The 22187-nt window shown below is 40.9% G+C and overlaps 1 protein-coding gene across 1 annotated transcript in view; it reads left to right on the top strand.

Annotated features, from left to right (window-relative positions):
• Positions 1-22187, top strand: part of ZCCHC24 (zinc finger CCHC-type containing 24) — a 116541-nt gene that overhangs the window by 82199 nt on the left and 12155 nt on the right. Inside the window, exon 3 of the mRNA XM_030486197.1 lies at positions 17093-17257. Coding sequence (XP_030342057.1) covers positions 17093-17257 — 165 coding nt within the window. The remainder of the gene's footprint in view (positions 1-17092; positions 17258-22187) is intronic.

Raw genomic sequence — 22187 nt, 5'->3', positions numbered from 1 at the left:
TGTTATTAATGGCCCACAAAATTCATTTAACTTTTCACTAAAACATAGCAACTTCTCCAGTGAGGTATGATAATGTTTTAACACAGCCTTGTTAGAGGATAGTTTAAAATAAATAAGATTGTCTGAAATTATTAAGGCTTCCCAGATTTCCACCATTGCAGCAGTCTTCATAACACAAACCACCTCTGCTCATCACCCTAATTAGAGCGATTTCTAAGTGAGCTCAGTGCTTGTGCTCAGCTAGCAGGTTATACGATATTTATAACACCATTGGTTCTGTTTTCAATAGAGTGGAATATTCTTGGTTCCATGGTACTATCCTGAGCCATCTACTTTAATTCAACAGCAAGGGCAAGAGGAGACAATGCTGTTTTGAGGAGTCTGCTGACTCATTGAGCAAACTGTCGAAAAGGGCTCATCTCTTCCACAGAGATGATACTGTTGTTGAAATATTTGTTTTTAGTGGAAAAGTCTACTGTACCTCAGCATCCTGCAGGTCTTACTAAGATGTCCAAGGAAGAGCAGGCTTCCCCTGATTCATCTTGCTGCCTCTCACTAGGACCTTTGATAGAGCTCCAGCTGTCCCACGCTGCTAGAAAGCGTCATGTGTTGCTAAGTGTTGGACAGGAGATCCAAGTCTCTGATCTTAGACTAACTGCCTCTGTGTATGAAGTATATGTGAAGAAAAATCAAATAGTTTCTTATAGGTTTGATCTTGCCAAGCATGAATGAATCCAGCTGAGCAGCAGAGCTCTAAAATTATGAAAGGTGGGGTTGCCCCGGAAGAAAGGCCATTTGTTGGTAGTCAGCTGTCCTAAAAAGATAAATGCAACTTTGCACTGCAACCCCAGCTGAAGACGTGATCAGCGCAAGGCAGCCCTCTGTCTCCAGTCCGGTCAGACCTGAAGACAAACAGCAGCTCCGGTGGAGTTCAAAGTTTGACAGAACATTTTCTGTCCCCTCAAAGGGCTTTTCCTGAGGCCCTCCGCCTGTCTCCCGCTCAATGAATGCTCTCTTTGTTCCCACCAAGTTGACAAATGCCAGCGTTACAGAATGAGGATGACATTTCTGCTGTGGTATTAGGTCTGAGAAAGGGGATTATTCTGGTCAGCGCCGGCCGGGAGGCAGCACACAAGGGAGGCTGCGCAATGCCGTTGTTTGTGCCGTGACAAGGAGGCCCTTGAAGGCTGCAGCCAAGACAGAACACAAGACCTGTGTGTGGGGAGACGTGCACATGCACTCGAGGCAGTGTCCCCAGCCAAGTCCCCAGGCCGGTGGCACACCTGTGTCAGCTTCCTTCTGAGCCCTCCTCATTATACCCGAAGCACACAAAGAGGCAGCTGCAGCGGGGCTGGGGACGAGGAGCCCGCTACCCTGGTTGGGCCAGGGGCACCGGAAAACGGGACCGGCCGCTTCTTTTGTCGCCTTTTAAAAATCGAGGGTTTGTGTTGAGCCTATGGAGGATAATGAGCCTCTCACCAGGCTCACACTGAACTGCACATCCCCCTGAAACACAGCGGATAAAGTTAAGCAGTCCTTGGAAAGGCTGAAAAAAAATAAATCAAGAGGCTAAAAGAGGTTTGCTGCTGTGCCAACCTCCACACAAGAGTCTGAATCCATGACTTATCTGAATGGCACAGCCTCGATCATACTCCTTGATTTGGGAAAATAACACCCTTAGACTCAGAGACCTTATAGTAAAGTCAGGTGGGATACACTTATTTCTGTTCATCTTCTAGTTTATCATTCCATATTGATTTTTTTTTTTTTTTTTTCCCCTTAAATCAGTAACACTGCTGAAAAGCTCCCATGCAACAGATAGGAATACCTTAATATGAAAACCAATATCATATCATCTTGATAAGGTTTCTCTCAGTGGTTTGGAATGTTTTCTTCCCCTCCAAGATCAAGGCAAATTACTGCATCTCTGCAAGCAGAGCAGGCTTCCTGAATCTGATCTTAGACTGGCGTCTCTTGATGGAAAGAGTATCAGTGCGAAAGAGCAGACAGTAGTAAAAGGGATAGGGAACTGCACACCTTCCCCAAATCTTCATCCCACCTCTCCAAACATCATCTGGAGCAAACACTATGGCAAGCATTTTATACCAGATGCTTCTTGCACAATACTCTTTCAAAAGTGAATAGTTTCTTAGGCTTGAGCAGAGAGACAGCATCTAGTAAAGATATTTTGCTGTGGCCTGTTCAATGTCTGTGTCAGGAAGACTGCCATAGACTTCAGACAAGTTGAATATGGCCTTGGTCACAAACATGTTCCCGTGAAAAGTACTGAACATAGCTCAAAGCCCTGTCATGCCTTCTGTGCCCTACAGCCCCTTGGTGGATCCTCTGCTTTCATGAGGTTTCTATTAGAGCATGCATTCACCCTTTCTATTTTTTGATAATGAACTTTTCACTTTACTTGCCCGTGGGCATTGAAATTGTCTGCTAGGACAAAAGTGGAATCAGATATTTTGAACAGGGTGACAGGTATCATCTCTAAAATAGAACTAGTACCTGTCATGGTTTAAGCCCAGCCTTATTTAAAAATTATACTAAAATATGTACAATAGCATGTTCTTCACTAGTAAGATACACCTAACTGGATGGCGGGGTTTGATGTTGGCTTGGTGTTTTTCTTGAAAAGAATTTCTCCCTTTTGGGAGAAAGATTTACTCTGTAGGGCCTGCTCATCTCCCAGTTCATCTCCTGATGTTGCTTCAGGTCAGTATATATCAAAGAACATAGAACTACCAGTTGGCCTCTGGCTACCAACCCATTTTGCACCAGCTGCCAGCAACAGATCTGGGGTACTACGAACATCACGTCCACAGAGCAGCCCAGTGTGAGACTCCTGTGGTGACTGATACCTCTCTGCACACAGGCAGGAAAGTAATGACTTTCAGGAAGTGAGATTTTAGGTATCAATGATAACGAAATGCTGTGTGTTAGTGTCTTTGACAATAAAACGTTCAAATGTAGGAAGCACTGTCTCGGGTCACTGTACAAACATATTGTGAAGGTTGCAAACAGTTGAATAGTTTTGCTTTTTAAAGAAGGAATAGGCAAAGAGATAATGGGAAAAACTGGAATAGAAATGTTACCTACTTGCATTAAAGGAAATGGTGGTTACAACTCACTTGTTCAGACTACAATTTTGCTTCACTTTTCTGACTATATTCTGGTCAAAACAGAGTTCCCATTCAAAAATTTTAACAGCAGTGATTTTCTAAATCTCAAAGTTTCTGCTACACAGCTGTACAGAACAAGCCAAAAACATAGGTGTCCAAAAGACTTAATTTCTTACAGTACAACCAGACAGCCTGGTGAGTCAGACATGAGTTTCCTATTTCAACACATGAGAGATTTTATTTCTCTCTAGGCCACAGTTATGGACCAAGACACACAACATCCATGGCCTGATTCAACCTATGACCTTTCTGTTTCCCAGAAAGTTTCAGGTAACAGTCCTTCTCCTGGCTTGTTTTGAGACAGTTTAGAAGAAAATAATCAGTAGTGAAAAGACAGAGGGTCAGTTAACTACCTTTTTTTTGGCAGGATCTGAATCACTTAAAAGGCTATAAATTTTATTCTGTATATTTTTCTGTGCATCAGTCATCTCCTAGATGCCACGTCTCTCCTTTCAGTCTAGCCAGAACTCTGATGCAAGAAATCCTCTTCACCCAATGCTTTGACTATGTTGTGCTCTCACCCTTCAGATACCTGTTAGCATTCTCACTGTACATTTTGATTGTATTCTGTCCTTTCTCATCTTCAAGGCACTGCATATTTCTGCATGTGATCAAGGAAGCTATTACAGAGGGAACCTGTTTGCCTCAGCTTGTTTTCTCAAGAGTTTCAGTCAAATGCTCAAACTTCTTGTAACACTGCAAAAATCAACCATGAATGTTACAGAATGGTTCACAAAGTTTGGCAGCTGCTGGTGCTGTTTTGGTAACATGACACAAGTGATTCTTTAGATGATTCAATCCAACTTTGCACAGAGTAGAAAGAAAACAGGGGAAAAGCAAGGAGAAAATGCAAATACAACTGCAGGAAAAGAATAGGCTGAGAAGGGGGAGAAGGATGGAAGAGGTTAAAGATGCAGCTTCATGCTGTATTATCACAAATTGCACACCAAAGGATAGTTGTCTTTAGTTCATCTAAAGTATTGGTGCATATGCCTGTAAGTTTTCACTGCAAACCAATGTTTACATTTAAAACAGTAAGACTTTGGCAAAGAAAAGGCTTAGGGGGACCTTATCACTCTCTACATATACCTGAAAGGAGGTTGTAGTGAGGCAGGGATTGGTCTATTTTCTCAAGAGACAAGCAATAGGACAAGAGGTAATGGCTTCAAGCTGTGCCAGGGGAGGTTTAGACTGAATATTAGGAAAAAATTCTTCACAGAGAGGCATTGGAACAGGCTGCCCAGTAGTGCAATCACTGTCCCTGGAAGTGTTCAAAAAACTGTGTAGGCAAGGCCTCTAGTGACATGGTTTAGTGGTGGACTTGGCAGCCCTGAGGTAATGGTTGGACTTGATGATCTTAAAGGTCTTTTCCAACCTGGTTGATTCTGTGATTCTATGATTCTGATGCACTTCAGTTAAGATGTTAAAAACCTGCTCTTTCGTAAGAGAGAGGCTGAGCCTACAGTAGAAAACTAGCAAGGAGTTCCTCGCAGGCACCTGCACAGGGGTCCAAAGCAAATGAGGAGCTCTCAAGCGATGTCATGCACATGAACTAAGTCAGGAAGGTGGGATTTGATGGTTCTTGAGATAGATGGACTTGCACATGGCTGCTCTGGGCAGAAGGGGTGGGTTTCTGAGGCTTGCTTCTATGCATTATGCTCATGTATAACCTGGCAGAATATTTTTAGGGGAAAGAATACTAGGACAAGGGGGGGGGGGGGGGGGGGAAGAAAGAGTCCCTTTCACATTATTAAACATTATAAACATTTATGCAGTTTAGATATCAGCAGCTGAAGTCGTGTTTCATTTTGGGGCCATGCATAGCATTTCTTTTTCCAGGCTCAAAAAGAATGCTGTAATTAAAGCAGGCTGACTGACTCAGTCCGTGTTTTTCTATGTCATCCTGTAGACAGCGTGGAGGGGGGAGGTGGAGGGAAGGAGGCTGAGGTGGGGAAAGGGAGGGTGGCTGCTCATCTGGTCTTTATTTCCTTTGCCTGTTTCTTAATAGTTCAAGCAAAGGGCCCATTTCAGCTAGGAGCAATGACACTCTTGCTGTGGTATTTCATCTTGGAGGAAAAGAGGCCGCAGCCTGCTCTGCATGGTAGCGTCCTGGGAGCCTCCATCACTACACTGCTTTGGGCTGGGGAGGTGAGAGGAGGTGTGCACAGTCCTTGCATTGTTTTCTGTTACAATGGCAAGATTTCTAAAGAGGGCCTGTGCTTTATCTTTTGCATCAAGAATATCCTAGCTATAAATCCTTATAACTGTAAACATACTTGCCTTACCTTCTGCCATGTGTTTTTTGTTTACTTTCTTGAATCATGTATCAGTGGAGATGTCACAAGCAATAAATAGATGACGACATTTCTGACTACTTTAACTAACCACATGGTAGAGAAAACATAAAATGTATGAAAGAAAACATCTGCTAAGCAGAGTCTTTAAAAAATTGGCTCAAAAGGTGAGGTCAGGGTCACCGGTGACAGGCATATAGCAGTCCTTGTTCCAAACCCTTATCTGAGAGTTGTATAACTCAGGATTCATGCATACTGCTTACTTTTGTAGTAATAAACATTAATTATACTCCCAGAATGTGAGGTATGCTAGTACTGCCTGTACTCCAGATGAAAAATTGAGGCACAAAGATTCAAGTAACTTGCCCACAAACCCACAGAAAGAGGCTGCAGTCAAGCCAGAAATGGGGCCCGGTCCAGTGCCTTAACCACAAAACCACATTCTTCTCCCCGTGACATAAACTCTCCTGTTGGGATTTTTCTCACTGTGGTTACACCTATTCTTATGCAGCGCACAGGCTGTGCCACAAACCAGGTCTTGAATCCTTAAGGATTTAGTGGGTAGTTGAAAGAGATCCTGTCCCTTTCAGAGCAGAAGGAAGGAAGAAGGCTGAGTTCTTCTAGAAACATCCTTTCCCCTGAAACTCATCCTTATCGTCTTAACAATATTTCCTTTGCTTTCCAAGAGTTGTTTTGAAGAGATAAAACCTTTACAAGAGCAAAAGCATTAATAACTCAGGCTAAAAAAATACATCATTACTATGATTCATAGACACATGAAGGGAAAAAGAAAAGAATGTGTCAGTCCAGAGGGTGCAACAAGCAGCATAAAGTCAAAGCAGAGCAAAACAAGCCGTTGCCCGAGTGGTAACTCTGCTGAAGTCGTATTTCGTACTGCAGTGTGCAATTGCATTGAATTAAAATATTACCTGCTCTACCTCCTTCTCCTCCTCCCCACTCTATGTATTCTCAGCCTCTGAGTGCAATACCTTCCCCTTCATACCCCTTTGCCCAGTCTGCAGGGAGCAAAGTGCTCATCCTTTGGCTACCACCAGAGCCCAGGACAGAGTCTATTCAGGAAACTGCATGGGAACTTGACATTTTTCTTCAAAATTTATCTGTCTTAATTAAGGATATTAAAATATCTGTTGTATCAGGTTGACCTTGCTGTGGGCTACAAATTGTTAGGACAGAATTAAAACAGATAATGCTTTGGGATTAAGTGGTTTCATTTGGAAACTACACAAAGAAATTAATGTTATTTTTGATAGATGAATTATGTCAAAGCTCCTAACTGAAATAAAATGATAGTTTATTGTAATTGCCTCATTATTGTCATCTAAGTACTACAAACCACTCTGCCTCAGAGGAAAAAGTAACAGCAAGTAACAGTGGTCTGTCGTGAGATCCCTGGACATCAACAGACTGTTTCCAGTAAAAAAGCAGAAGTAGCAGATTCCTAAGTTGAGGTTTCTTCATAAGATCACAGATGTATTAAATTCCCTTCTAAAGAACTGTCAGCAAATGTAGCCCATCAGATATAAGGCATGGAGGAAAGTTACAACAGGCCCCAAAAGATAGTCGTACAGCAGGATTTTACAAAGCCACTCAAACAGTAGGGGAAGCTGTCTCCCATCAGCACCTGCAGTCCTCTTCATATTTAGTATAGGCCCTTTCTCTACTCTGCTCTGTAAATTCACACCAAAGTTATATCAAGCTGCAGCCAGTATAAGATTAAGCTAGTCATTCATAAAGACTAAACACTAAATGTTTTGCAGATTGCCATGTCTGCAATTAAAGTTCCTATGCAGCTTTCACAAGCAGTTCAAAATAGTAGGAAAACCACTATTACTCTGCTTGTAGTTGGGTGTGAAAAAAGTCTCAGATTCTGAGCTGAAACATAAACCAAAAAGCAATGCAAGCTCTATGGTCACCACATGAATTAGAAAATTCCCTGATCCAAATCCTCTTTTGAAAACGTGCTTTGACCAAGTAGTGGCACACCCTATCTAGTCTGGACAGAGGCTTCTCATGCAGTTTCTTTACATGGACACTTAAGGAAAGAAATACCATCGCAGATGCTATTGGAGATCGGCAGCTGCATCTCAACATCATAATTCAGTCCACATCTTCAGTTGGATACTTTGCATAAGCATGTCTCAGAACAGCAATGAAGCAGAAGGCAACATCCCATGTTCTGAATGGTGCTTCAAAACCACCTGCCACTCACTTAGATTTGGAATAAAAATGACCTCCAGTAACATGTCTGCCTTCCTCTCTCTTTTGCCTCTGGAAGCATCCCATGACCTATGAAGAGGCAAGGGGTCTACCAGAGGTATCGCACTGCTTTATAAAGGATGGAAAATCATAATCTTTAGACCTGTCAGTTCATCACTAGAGCAGTGCCCCAGCTGTGCCACATTAGCCCTAGGAGAAATCCAAAACCCAGATGAAGCCATCTGAGGTGGACCAATTAAACAGGTCCAAAAATATGAGTCTTGACCTCAGCTTAGAAGAGGTAATGCCTGATTATAACAAGGGTGTGACCCTCACTGCTTCAAAACTCTGATTCCAACTGCTAAAAAAAAAGCCAAGATATTAAATATAGTATGCTACCAGAGGAGAAGGGGGAGAGAAAGAGGAGGAGAGTATTGCCATTGTATGTTTTCAAGCAACAGATGAAGAGGGACAAAAGAGTCCACACATCAGGAAACTATTAAAATGAATACATTCCTAGTTTCTTCATAATTAATTCAGTGTGGCCAATTTTGTATCAGAGAAGGGGAAAGAAAGATTTCAACCACTTCCTTTTGTCTCAAGCTGCTTGGAAGAATATGATCTTGTAACACTGAAAAGAAGTGCCTCACTGCACCTCAGCAGGCAAGTGTAATTTTAACTCTTCCACATGCCTAATTTGATATGCAAATCCCTATTTTCTGTATTACATACAATACTTAGCAGAGACCCAGGTTCATTTAGACACCATTCATCTCCACTTTTTAGCCCCGCCCCTTTTTATTTCCTATTACATTAAACAATATATTGAAAACAGTTTTCACTACATAATTCCCTAAGATAATTTTTTTCAGTACGCTTGCTTCATTGCGTGAGTTAACATTTGGTTCACGTTTTGATAGTTATCTTCACATGTGTAAGGAGTGGAGATGTATTCTTTCCCTGTTCTTGAAATCTTAGATTTTGGGTTAAGCTGAGTTATGCAATGCTTTTGAAAGAAGATTCATTAGGCAGCTATTTATATGCTCAAATAATTCCATTGTTTTCAAGTTCCTACGGGAACAAACATATTAAAGCTGTGATTGGCTGTAAGTATAGATAGTCAGTTTGGGAGCTCTTTCACACTCATTCAACAAGCAAAGAGTAGCATGCACAGGTAAAATAAGTCCTCAAAGTACAGTTAACTGAGATAATTATTTGCAGCTTTCCTTACTAGAAGATTTCGGTAAGGTTAGTTGAGCTCCGTGGCTCTGAAAGTCTATCGAACACATTAAACACTTGATCATTGCCTGTTGCCCTCTATATAACACATGATATAACTGAATATAAAAGTATATACTGTTTGAAATACTAAAACCTGGCAAAGTCATGTCAACATTCAGAAAAAAATAAATATCTGAGATTAGCTAGAATTGTGAATGCAGGGGGAGTTTCACGTTCTATTAAGACTCTACTAACAAGCTTCATCTAGAGAGCGCATGTTTCTGTGCAATACACTATGCACCCAAATTTTCTTCTATGAAAAAGATGGACTGAAAGTTTTGTGTTATTTGATTGGTATGTTATAATAGCACTTAGATGGCCTAGATGAAGTTCAAGGTTCCGTTATGCTACACAAGCTACGTCACCATATGTAGCCCAAAGTGACTATACAATGTCACAATAACCACAGAAATTGCAGGGATCAGCAAAAGGACCTCTCCCCATTACAAATGAAATGCTGAGGTACGGTCTTATTACATGATCTGACCAAGATCATACAAGAAATGTCTTAAAACCACATACACAATATCCAGGTGCTGGACTTCCAACAAAAGTCCACATTACCATTCTTCCCAAATACTTTTCTGTTACATTGCTTACTTAAGTCCTTTTTTTTTTTTTCATTAAAACAGAGGCCTATGAAAACAACATACTATAATTAATACAGTTGTTTTCTCAGACTGTACAGTACTGAGCTTTTGCATGTTTTCTGTCACTATACTAGCTGTGGGGTGATGACTAGGATTCACAAAGAAATAACCCCACACTATCAACTTCTCAGAGCATTCAGTGTTTAGTAATTGACACATCATATAGTAACTAATATTTGGCAATTGTGCAAATATGCTTCAAACTGACTTAGCACAGAAATTAATATTATGTATCTTTGGCCCAAGGATGGTTCTAATGGTCAGCTCAACAAGGCATTTTGTAGCAGAAGAAAAACCTTTGTTCCAAAAAGCACAGCTAGGATTCTGAAAAATCTGCAAAACCAGATTTTGATTTAAATGTTAGAATGTTTGCCAAGCCAGCTTCTTGGATTTCTAGACTTTGATCAGCATGTCCATGACAACCATGCCTATTGCTTTAATCATCATCAGAAACCATGTGTGTGTTATTAGTAACAAATACTGCTAAATACTACCCTTGGTTTATCATTGTGGAAACAAGATCAAAATTGCAGTTAACGTACAATATGTTGACAACACTAATTTTTCAATGCAACCAAGAGATACATCCTCATATATTAAAAAGACAAACATAAAATTGGTCTTCTGCCATTTCAAAATTTACCTATAAAATTTCCTTGACACAGCATAATTGATATACTTTTACATAGTAAAAGTACTTTTACATAGTAAAAGTACTTTTACATAGTAAAAGTACTTTACAGAGCAAGCCTTGGGAATAAAAATGTTTGTAACAGCAGAAACAGGGTATTTGTTCAAGTAAAATAAAAAGACTAATGTTGATTTGGATTGCACGCCACAAACTTGCACATTTTGTTTAATGCTCTGCTCCTCAAGAACTATGTTCCATTATGAACATCACACTGCTCGAAAGACAGCTGACTGCAGGGCCAAGAAAATCAAGGACTATATTTATACTCAGTAGAGGTACAGGTATGAAGGTGAAATAAAGGAAAAATGTGTGTAGGAGCAAACTTTTGTATACAGTTGACTGTGAAATTATTGTCCACATAAGGTGATAAAATATACTACTAGGAATAGCACTGTATATGGTGACCCCTGGGAGCAGCAAGCGGACACTCAGAGCCTAAGCAGCCTTACCCACTTCTAATTTTACATCTCTTAGGGAGACTAGGCATCAGCTCCAGCAACTCATTGTCCCCTTTTCCCCAGCCCAGTGCACTGGCGGTGAACAGGAAGGCTACAGTATGCACACTGCCCTAGAGAAGAGGTGCTGAGAAATCCTACCAGCTTTAACAGATGCCTGAATGTAAGAGTTTAATTACGTGGGACCTCAGTACAAAACCACCTCCTCCCTTGATCAGGTTTTAGGAGTAAGAGCGGTATAAGCGTGATAGAAGGTTATCAGCATGATACCATGAAGAACAAGTCTGTTTCTGTGAACGCAGCAGTGTAAATTCTTTGTGCTTCCAATGACAATAAAAGCCATACAGTACCCTCCCCAGTCAGAGGCTGAAGTAGCCCTAAGCTTTGTGGCAAAGAAAACGCTACTTAATTAAATCACAGTCTAAAGCACATATTAGCCTCCTCTGTTAAGCTACACAAACAAGTTTGCAAGTTTTCTTTATTTTTCAGCCATGCTTTGCTCAGATATAATTATACTTGTCATAAATCCTTAGTCTGGAATATCCGATGCATCTAGAAATTCCATAGTATCTATTGTTCACTAAATCAAATTGAAGTTTTTATTTAAATAGTAATGCTATAGTGAAGAGTTTGCTTTCTGACTGTTATCCCCCTTTTCCTTTAACTGACCCATATCAGGTAATAGTTCTCATTATATAGCTAATAGAAAAATTATACTACAGTCAAGAAGGCTGAAACAAAGCATTAGTTTGGTTTCTGTATCCCGTAGATGTTCTTCCTGTATTGCATGTACTAATTTAAGATGTAATGACAGTTCATTTGAATACCTCAGAAGTCTCTAGGGTCACACATACGCAATATCATACACCAGCAACATGGACCACACACAGCAAGGAAAAATAGACCAGCTATGTTAGAACTCATTTCCTGAATATATAACCTCTCTGTCTACGTATTCTGTTGATACTCAGATTTAAATGAATATGGAAGTCAGGAAAGACAAAGATTGACCATTAAGGATTCCCTTTTGTGTGCTGTTTTGGCATAAGTGGGCAAGCATGTCCTCATTCGCTACACAGCCGACACAGAGCTGAGAAAGGTCAGAGGACCTCTCTGAATTTCCCAACACTCTGCAACTTGCTGCAGAGTCAGGACTAGAATGCCGGGACACCTAGTATGCCAAATCGGTCCTAATACTTTCTTTTTCCTTTTCTAATGGAACATTTTGGGTATGGTTCATCATCATTTCATCTTTCTCAAAATTATGGACATACAGTAGCACAAAATTGGAGTGCTATGGCTTTCTAACCGTCTCCTAGATGTGCTGACTTAAGATTGAGAGTGTCTGAGGGCTCACATTTCAAAATATAACTCCAGCCCTCCCACTCCTGCAAACCACATGGGAGCCAGTCAGTACATCAAGCTGTTGTTTGCTGTTATCACTTTTCTGCTTTATTTGATGAAGCACCCTTACAGACTTCTTCTAGGAAGAGGATCCACCTACCAGTGTCATGCTGACTTCATCTTCCCCCTGTGCTGTATGCCTTTCAGCTGTGGAACAAACTCAGGGGAAGATGCAGGGAAAAAGAGTGTTAACTAAATTTTTTCTCAGCATTTTACGATGAAGGAACTCTGCCCCTTGTTGTTTATAATGAATCTTTAAGCAGGGCATGTAGGGAGGGGTTGTTTTGTTTTGTTTTGCTGACTCTGCAAACTGATACTTTGAGAGAATTGTCTAGAGAAAGCAAAGAGTCCTTATGATGTCCGTCACTGCCAAGTGATTTGGCAGATTCCTCCATGAGATGCACAATCTGATAGGTTGAGAGTGCTCTTGGCTGGCCAGTTACTAGCAGAAAAGCTCAACTTAAACACTTCTAAAATCTTATTATGGCCGATCTGTGGGTTTGGCTGAGGAAAGGAAGAGAATGAAAAATAGAGGCAGCTGAGTGTCAGTGAAGGATGGAACATTGATGTCATTCTCATTGCCGTGCCACACGAAAAAAAATACTGACTTTGTACGTACATTGGATCCAGCTAGGGCGAGCATGTGCACCGGCTAAGTAAACCTGCAAAGATGATTCCATTTGTCTCGGCACTTGTCCAGAAGACCAAGGTGATGTATCGCTGTCTCATTAAACAGAGGGCAGGGATCTTCTGTTTGGCTAGCTATAGGGGACAGAGGGCCCAGCCAGGGCTTTTGCAGAATCTGTGGTGCTTTCCAAATTCACATCCAGAGGGAGTCCCCTTCAGCATCTTCACTAACACCACCAATCCAAGACTGGCTTCAGTTTGTGCCTGAGGGCCATGAGGCAGGAAGGGGCTCTGAGCCACCACAGCTCCTACCCCCAGGGGTACCTTGGGGAAGGAAGGCTCTCATTTCTGCAAATCCCCTGATGGTTTCTGAAGTCAAAGCAGCACAAAAAATGTGTTACATAGACCTAGATCTGGACATAGAGACACGCTTCAAGTAATGGCTAGCTTCTGGTCTTTCTAGAAAAATCTGTTTGGTTTTAATCATCCCCAAAGACCTACGTGTCCTGGCTGCATTAAATGATCCTTGAAATGTCTGAATGAAGATACAGAGAGCTGTTGGCAAGCCATACAGACACATAGCAGGAGAAATGCTGTGAGCTTTGGTTTTATGGAGTAGACCTCTCAAATCAGCATTTAAAGCATAAAATTGTCAACTCCCCAGACAAAAAGAATGCGGAAAATGTAAAAACCTTGTTCACATTACAGTTTGTAATCTAGTTTGAATATTATTTCAAACATGGTAAGACAGAGATTCCACCAAGCTTTTGCAGCCAAGAGTAAAAACCAGGCCAAACACTAGCTGAGCATAAAGGCAACAGGACAACATATGTTAACATGGTAATAACAAAATATTTTGCCATTATAAATAGTGGCAACTTTGCCAGGTTGACTTGGACCATAAAAAAAATCCCTATCTGCAGAAAGGCTAAGAAAAGATAATGCTTAGGGAGGGAGTTGCAAGACCTAAACACCAACCAGGATTCGTTACTAAACACCATTCAAACCAGGCCAGGGTGAGGAGGGAATAGGTGGTTAATGGTTTAAACAAGGCAAATCCTACATTTTGTAAAAATGTCTCTTTTGGTTAATACCTTATAAGAGTCTTTAGGTTAATACCAAAAGACAAAATATGTCTTCTTGCTCTTTTTTTGGCACTTAGTTAAGAAAAACCTTCAGTGAAAACAGTTCCTGCCCTCCAGCTGGATGAGCACTGAGACATCTCTGTCGCAGAGTGACCGGGTGCTCGAGCACCCTGCCAGGCAGGGCTGGCTGCTGCTGTGCCAAGGAGCAGCCTGTTTCTTGGAAATGTTTATGCAATTCAACTGTGCTGCTCCTGAAGCCACAGACCCTAAAAAAAGGGAAAAGACAAAGAATCTCTCAGGTTATTAGCATATCTCACTCAGGTTTTGCCTTCCACCAAGTACTGTCAAATTTCTGTTTTGTTTGGACCTGAAGGGTGGAGGGAGTTGGAGAGTTGCCTTCTCTGCTGTCAATGCTTCCTAATGGTGTTTCTCACTAGAGAAAATGAGCTTGTTTGTTTGAGAATCCAAATTCCCTGTGGGGCACAGTTTGGGAAACTGAAGATATGGGAAGGAAAATAATACCTGTTAGGGCAAAGTATAAACATCCATAAAGCAGAATAGCAAAGCACCTACAGAGTATGTTGTAGCTTTGCCAGCAAACTAATTAAAGTCTCACTGACTGAGGAGAGAGCTGTGACAGCCAAAAAGTTAAAATAAAAATAAATCAGAAGTTTAGTCTAGTAATTGTAACAGGAAATTACCGTCAGAGTCAGAGCTCCTCAGTTCTCTTCCTGGTTCTGCTTCCGATTTACTGAGCAAGTTGGAAAAGCCAAATTTTCAAAGTAGCTTCTAATTTGGAAAGCCTCCATTTCTGATGCCTAGCTGTGCACACAGACAACTTTACCAGCTAGCATCTTCAGTGTCCTCCTGTGCGTTTGTGAAGGCAGAGCATTTCAGGGCATCGGTGTCTCTCCAGCCAGCTACACTTACTGACCAGCTCAAAGTGGCCATCCCTGAAAGTTTCCCCTGCCTGTAGGTTGCATCCAGCACAACATACTGCTGTGGGAGTCTGATGTTTAAATGCTCTTTATGGCTGACATAACATATTGCAGTGGGAGTGTTATGTTTAAACACTGTTTGTAAACGTTTACAAGAGTTCTCAGACATAAAGTCAGTGCTTTAGTTTTGGAAATAATGCACTTGGCGGCCTGCTTGTTTTCTGAAAGGACTGCTTCTTAGTAGGGGCAATGAAGCTGCATTTCCAGGTCTGACTGCAGGAGTTTAAGTGAAGTGCAGCTGAAACTGAGAATCAGAAATAACTCATCTTCTGTTCAATAGCATAGCCCCAACTGAAACTACAAATAAAGCAATCTGCAATGCTGCAGGAGGAGGGGGAACATCTTTCAATCATGGCTTCTCTCTGTACACAGGGTTCCTGTTCAATTCCATGAAAATTTCTAAATGAAGAGAGCATGTAGCTCCTTCTTATGCTGACTTGAGTTGTGCTACAAATTCCTTGGAGGCAGAGTCAAGTGTCCAAGAATAAGGATGTCTCCGTAAATTGACATTTTCCTGCCCAACATCCAACTACAGTCTCCCATCCTTGTCAGGGGACACCATGGATCAGAGGATTACATTCTGGGTGCCTGCCAGCATTTATTTAGTTACAAAAGCCCAAATATTTCTCATTATACCAATTAACCTAATTTTTTTTATTATTTCTATGCGATATTTCTGTAAATATATGTGACCTAGTATCAGCTTCTTTACTATGAGCCAGAATATTTACAGTGCCTTGTCAGATTGAGCGTCATGAAGCAAGTTATTATAGATGTTTGCCTGTTTGTAACAGAGATTGCTACTGCATCTGATCTGTTAACGAAGACTATTACTATGCTGAGGAATAAGCATGAAAAATAGAGAATGTTGTTTACTGACACTACAGATGGGGGGAGGGGAGAGAAAGAGAGGCCACAGTAGGTTTAAGATCCCCTCTTCTGCCTGCCAGCGTGCGGGGGGGGGCACTCTCAATGTTCCTTTCCCTCTTGCTCCCACATGCAGCCGTGGAGGTAACACAGTGTACACCATGTCCATCAGCCATGGGAGCTCAACTCTCAGAGCTCCTGCCAAGCTCAGGTCTTCTGCCAACCACCTGCTTCTTCAAGCCTTGTTTTCACATAGAAACCAATTTGGACCTACACACAGAGAAATCGTACAAGCTTCCAAAACAAAAACAAACCCTTTCCCAGCAGGATGGGTCATTTAATTTTTATAAATTTCATCTGGGAACCTCAGGAAAAAAAAAATCATAACATTCTGCCACTATACAGGCAGAGTATCTGCTAGATACTATGGAAAACATCTTTATCTTTACAGCTACCTTCAGGACAGCTGTATGCAATACTCTCACCTTCACCTTAACATGTTAGCATATTACATACCGTACTGTATTTTTGTTATGTACAACAGTTTTAGTGAGTGCATTTAGAAAAGAAACCAAAAACAGTATTTGCTTAAGCTCACTGCCTACTCTACTAGATTCCCTACTTAAAAAGGCTTTCTATAGGGGACATATAACACTTAGATGTTACAACAGTCCATTTGAGAATCCCTTCCTATTTCCTTAAAAATGTAGAAATCAGTGAAAACCTTTATAAAGAGCAAGAAACCAAATGAAGTTCATCAAATTAATGATTTACACTAATCAAAACCATGTTTTTCCTTCGTACTCAATCCCAGTTTGCGCATTCCTATATAGCGTGTATCCACATACTAATAAATTGCCAATATTTCATTGTTTAGAGTGTGCAAAGCTGAATTATAGAAATTTCTTAATTATAGATTCTAGTGGGGAATAGACAAGAACCTACATAAGGAACATATTCCTGTACTAGTGAGGTACTTCTACAAAGACTATATATAATACTAGCAATATGTACTAAACAGAGATGATCTTATCACAACTAAGTGGATATTTAAACTATTCATTGCAAAAAGGGTACAGGCATATTTCTAAATACTATGTTCAGTGTCACAAGTCTTGAATTTTTGAATACTTCTTACAGAAGAAACTTGCAGAACTCTTAAACACTAGCTCCAACATACAAACTCTCCATTAAGGGGATATGACCTTCATGTCTGCCACCAGTATCATTTGCCCAAATTTTCCTAATTAATGAAAAACCAACTTGCTTTACTATACTTCCCCACACCCTGGGAGATTCACTGGTCATTCACTGCTACTTCCCTTTGTTTTGTAGGCACGTCCAAAAGGAGAAGGCCTGACACCATACCAGGGCAAGAAACGCTGCTTCGGTGAATATAAGTGCCCCAAATGCAAGAGAAAATGGATGAGCGGAAACTCCTGGGCTAACATGGGACAAGAATGTATCAAGTGCCACATTAATGTTTATCCTCACAAACAGGTAGGAGAAGGGCAGACGTGCTGGCATACGGACTTGAAACTAGGAATGGTTTTAACTTTGTAGAGCATGGGTAAGACTTAAACAGGACTTGACATGGACTACAACACACCACAAAAGCTTGTTTCCCAGATGAGCTGCTGTTCTCAGCCCTTGAAAACTGGACTAGTGTCAGAGTTGCAAAATTCAAGTGTTCTATCCTTGAGTAAAAATACCTCCAAATATAATAAGGGCACCTCTTATGTGCCTTTATTATAAAAGCAGACTGTGGGGCCTTATAAACTGATGTGGAGTAAACACAGTTCAGCAGTAGCAATGGGCCTCCTAGTTCTTCTGATTTTCTTCATGCTTACACCAATTTAATGTTTCATTCCACTGGTGTCAGTGGAGCTATTTCCCATGTGTACTACTTTTTTTCAACAGGTGAAAAAAGACTGGATTTGGTCAAGGGGTCACGTCTGTTTATAAAGACTAGTGATCAAAGAGAACAATACCAAGACGACTCCTGCCTACAGAATTCTTTGGTAAATGGCAGTAAAGCAAGACAGCACACTTAAAGAGAGGTTTCTCAGTTTCCATAAAAGCAAGCGATGCTCAAGCAAAGAGCTTCAAGAGAAAGCCGCCTATTAAGCTGAAAGGGCCAAATCTAAGTAGCAGCTCTGCTAGGAAAGCTCTGTCTGCCATCCTGTCAGCCATAGCTCACATGGTACAGAACAGCCTTCTTTCCAGCTCCCTGCAGATCACAGTTGCATTTGTCCCTTGAGGTAATGTCCTGCATTTTCAGCTCACAATACGAAAACTGTCAGTTTCTCCTTGTATCACACCAGAATCGATCACAAGCAGTCAACCAATTCAGCAGTCTTTGGTGGGAGGCAGACAGACCAACTGTATGAGCTCATACCCCTTATTTCCCCAACAAAACAGGCTGTAAGACTGGCTGTCAAAGCCGACTTTTCAGGCAGAAAGTCACTTTTGACAACCCCATGAAAAATAAATGTGTCCATCAAGGAAAAATTTGAGGGATATTGCAGAAAAGTTTCGTGGGTGGAAAAGGTGAGAATTAATTTTAAAGAGTTTGGGAGGTGTGATTTGCCTCAGGTGTAATTCATCCTAGCTAAATCTCAGTAATAGAGCTCTGCATGGGTCAAGTTACCTGCTGCCCACTCAGAGAGACTGCTCAAACCATAGACAGATCATTTGGATGTACTTGCAATAGGCGCAAAGGAATTCCATGAGGAGCCTTAGGTGTCTCATTAGTTACTTAAGTGCTTCCAAAATTCCCATAAAAAGCTCTTTCCATGGGCTCATAAGGAACACTTCATACCATTTCATAAGATTTTGGAGAGAAGGGTGTCGGGGGGGGGGGGGGAAGGATACTGTGACTTTATTATGATGAAAAGATAGAGGAATATTGAAATTCATTGCAACAAGCAGGAAGAAGAGATACAAATAAGTTTATTAAGCTTTATCCCACACAGGGATATCAAATCAACTGCATTTCTTCCTCTTGTAGACATGTGCATATTCATTGAATTCTAAGGGCAAGATTTGGCTTAGTCTCTGCAGCAACACTGCATTCCAATGCGCAGCCAAAATATTGACTGAGGCTTGCTATTACCTTGAAGCAGTATGAGTTGCAGTTAAAATGTAGTTTTTGGAGCCTGCCACACTTGTGGCTGAAGCCTTAGTTTAAACTTCATATACTTCACTACAAGATTATCATCCCTTCTTTCTATCATGGGAATTGTTCTACTTTACAATGAACTTGTACAATTCCCTGGCTGAGCCAGTGAATATCTTCGTTTCTGTTGCCCAGTTGAGATGTGATCCATTCCCCTTTCTCTGGGCTAATGCCACTCATGCCAAACCAGAAAACAAGAGGTCATCTTTAGAAACTGAAGTCTAATTTCCCTGACAGAACTGTGACTGGAGACTGCATTGCAAGTGAGAAAAAGCAAGGACCCCTTTTTCTGTGGAAGCATATATATGGAAGGAAAGCTAAGCAATTTTCTTTCACTAACTTACATGAGACAGTCTCAAAGCTTCCAAGATCTCTGGTTCCTTGCCTCTGTTTATACAGCTTGTGTAGACAACTGCACCAAAATCCAGGCTGAGCAATGAAGTCATTTATCACATGTATGGAAGTACAGTCTTGAGGGTGAGAGAAATTACAAGACTATTGATTTATAACACAAGTTTATAAATATTTACCTTGTTCTTCTAAATTCTTTCCATCATTTATGTTACTGTTCAAAGGGTCACAAGAAATTACTCAAGAGGTGTCCCAATCCACACTATACAAGAAGCATTATCAACTGGGGAATATGTATGTTTTGTAGTAAAGAAGGTTTGCAAGTAGTCCCTTTGGCAGAGTTGCCCCTTGTGGCAGAGTTAAAGGAGTCTAATCTGCATAGTACTACTAAAGTCAAAGACATACTGAGGAAGCACTGCAGTCTACAGTGCTTCCATAAGCTGTGCTTGCCTTGGAGCCATATACATTATGTTTTCTGGGGAATAATTGCAGCATGCGCAGTGCAGGTTTCCACAACTGACCCCCATCACTATGTTTCCATGCCACTCCCTAAAGACACCATAACTCAGGATGCGGAAAAAGCTTTGCTTTTCTTATCTATCCTGGTGTTCATGTCCCACTAGTATGAATTGCAGGTATTTGAGATCTTCAGGACAAGAATGCGTTTCAGCTAGGCTTCCAGATATAAATAACTTGCATCCAGTTGCTAATGGTCTTTCCCAAAATCTGAACTTAACAACCTTGAGTTAAAAGATTTTACATCCTATTGTCACTGCCTCATGTCCGTCTGCTTCTGTTTCTCAATGTTAGTATAGTAATTCTTTCTAGTCTTTCTCATTCTTCCAGAGGTGCCCTGTGCTGCTTGTGATTAAACATACCAGCAATAGCCAGACAGTAAAGAAAACAGCATCAGTTTATGCACAGAGCCACCAGCAAAGGAAGAGCTAACATGCTGCATGAGGTCAGCACTGCTTCTTGACAGAGCCTAGTGTTTGCTAACCCATACATGTTTTTTGTCCAAGCATCCAGATCCACACCAGAGTCTCTCTAACCATTTATCAACATCTATCTGTGTGGTGTTATTCTGCACCATTTTGGAAAATACGCTCTACCCAGTCACCAGTACTTTTACACCAGTAATAATATTTTGTTAAACCACAGTGAAAGATCTTAAATAAGTGCAATATTTCTAGTTTGAGAGTTAAAGCACAGAAAAATCTTATTGTGCGCATAAGATTGTTTTACTAGGTTTTTTAAATTAGCACTGCTACGCCACCTTAACATTTTCTGTATATATTTCCTATTTACTCTTTAGATTTTGCTTACTTTAATTACTTGCACCTATGATAGGAAAGTCCTTATTCATGTTTGAGTTTCAATTTATTTCTAGAAAATTTTAGCAATCACTTCCCCCACCTTCAGTGCATTAGTGGATGTCCTCAGCTAATTAATTATGTGCTCATTCCATGTTCGTCATATGGGATGAGAGTATTTTCACTCTCATCTGAATCTTCCATTAGACAGTTTTTACCAACTTAAATAACTTATCTAAGAAAAGATGCTGCCTCTCCCTAGAAGCCACGTTTCTCTTGTGCCATTTTAATTCCATTCAAGAAAAAAGAAATTGATGTTGCTGTTTTGTAGTGTCTTTCACTACAAATCACCGCACTATGTGATATAATCCTTTTATGGTTACTTATACTATGTTCATATTTTTTCCCCCCAGTTTAACAAAACCCAGATGAACTGGCCAGACAGGAGATGTCTGACCTCCATTCAAGCTCAGACAGTATTTACTTCTAGTGAAATAAATGATTTCTACTTCCAAACAATCTTGTCAATGCGTTGGAATTCATCATCTCCTTTCCTTCCTCCTTGCCCTACCATTTAGTAAATATATCATTGTGACTAACAGATAAAAAGGTATTTTGAACATTACTTAAAAAAACTAGTGGTCATTTTATCAGCAGATGAAAATCACTGTTGGTTCCTCAACATTAACTATCCTTATGTCAAGTTACAAGAACCCACAAAACTACAAAACTTACTTTGCTGCAAACAACTCAGACCGTGTTGAAAGCCAGTCAGATGCCACATTTCCCTGGCAAGGGCATATTGTAAAGAAGTCTCCATTCATAATAGTATATACAGCATGAAAACTCACACCAGGTCAGATCAACCTCCCCTGTTCCACATCTGACCCTAGGCAGTAGAGGATACATGAGCATGTGGATATAGACAAGACACAGCAACCACCTCCAAGGATACTTTCTCATCCTCTGGTATGGCCAAGTGAGTATCTCTATATTCCCCCAGTTTCTCACCAAATAGATAAACCTCTGTAGAGTCTATTCAATAGCTGAGTTATAACTACATGGGCCAGTGAGCCTTGCTGCATCACCCTGAATATTGGAGATTAGGATGCTTTTATCCATTTTAGGAGGAAAAAAAAAAAGTAAATCCTTATTTCAGGATTGCTTGGTATTCATTGCAGTGAATTAGGAGCTTGTTTTCAGTTGTGAGGCTTGCCCTTTTCTCCAGTCCTCACCTCCCCCTCAGTATTTCATCTTCCCCAGTTGCTTTCCTCAGCCTATGGACTTTTCAGTCCTGTAGGGCTTGTCCACATTCTCTCACAAGGGACGGTTCATGCCCAAGTACTCCCATGTAACTGGCTCAGGCAATAATATCAGAGTACTGAAGATAATAATCTCCACTCCGGATAGCTCTGGGGTAGCCATTCAAGCACATGTGCTGGGTCTGTGAATGGCTTGTGAGCTACGCTCAAACCTTGATTTCCTATGCATACCTTTTGTTAGTGGGTCCCTGGAGAAGAGAGCAGCCACACTTCCCTGCCACCTGCTCTTTGTTCCTGGAGGCTCGTTTTGCTCCAGGAAATGATGC

The sequence above is a fragment of the Strigops habroptila genome, chromosome 5, assembly GCF_004027225.2.
Source record: "Strigops habroptila isolate Jane chromosome 5, bStrHab1.2.pri, whole genome shotgun sequence".
NCBI lineage: Eukaryota > Metazoa > Chordata > Aves > Psittaciformes > Psittacidae > Strigops > Strigops habroptila.
Note: the sequence above shows the minus strand (reverse complement) of the source record. Positions and strands in the feature narration are given on the sequence as shown.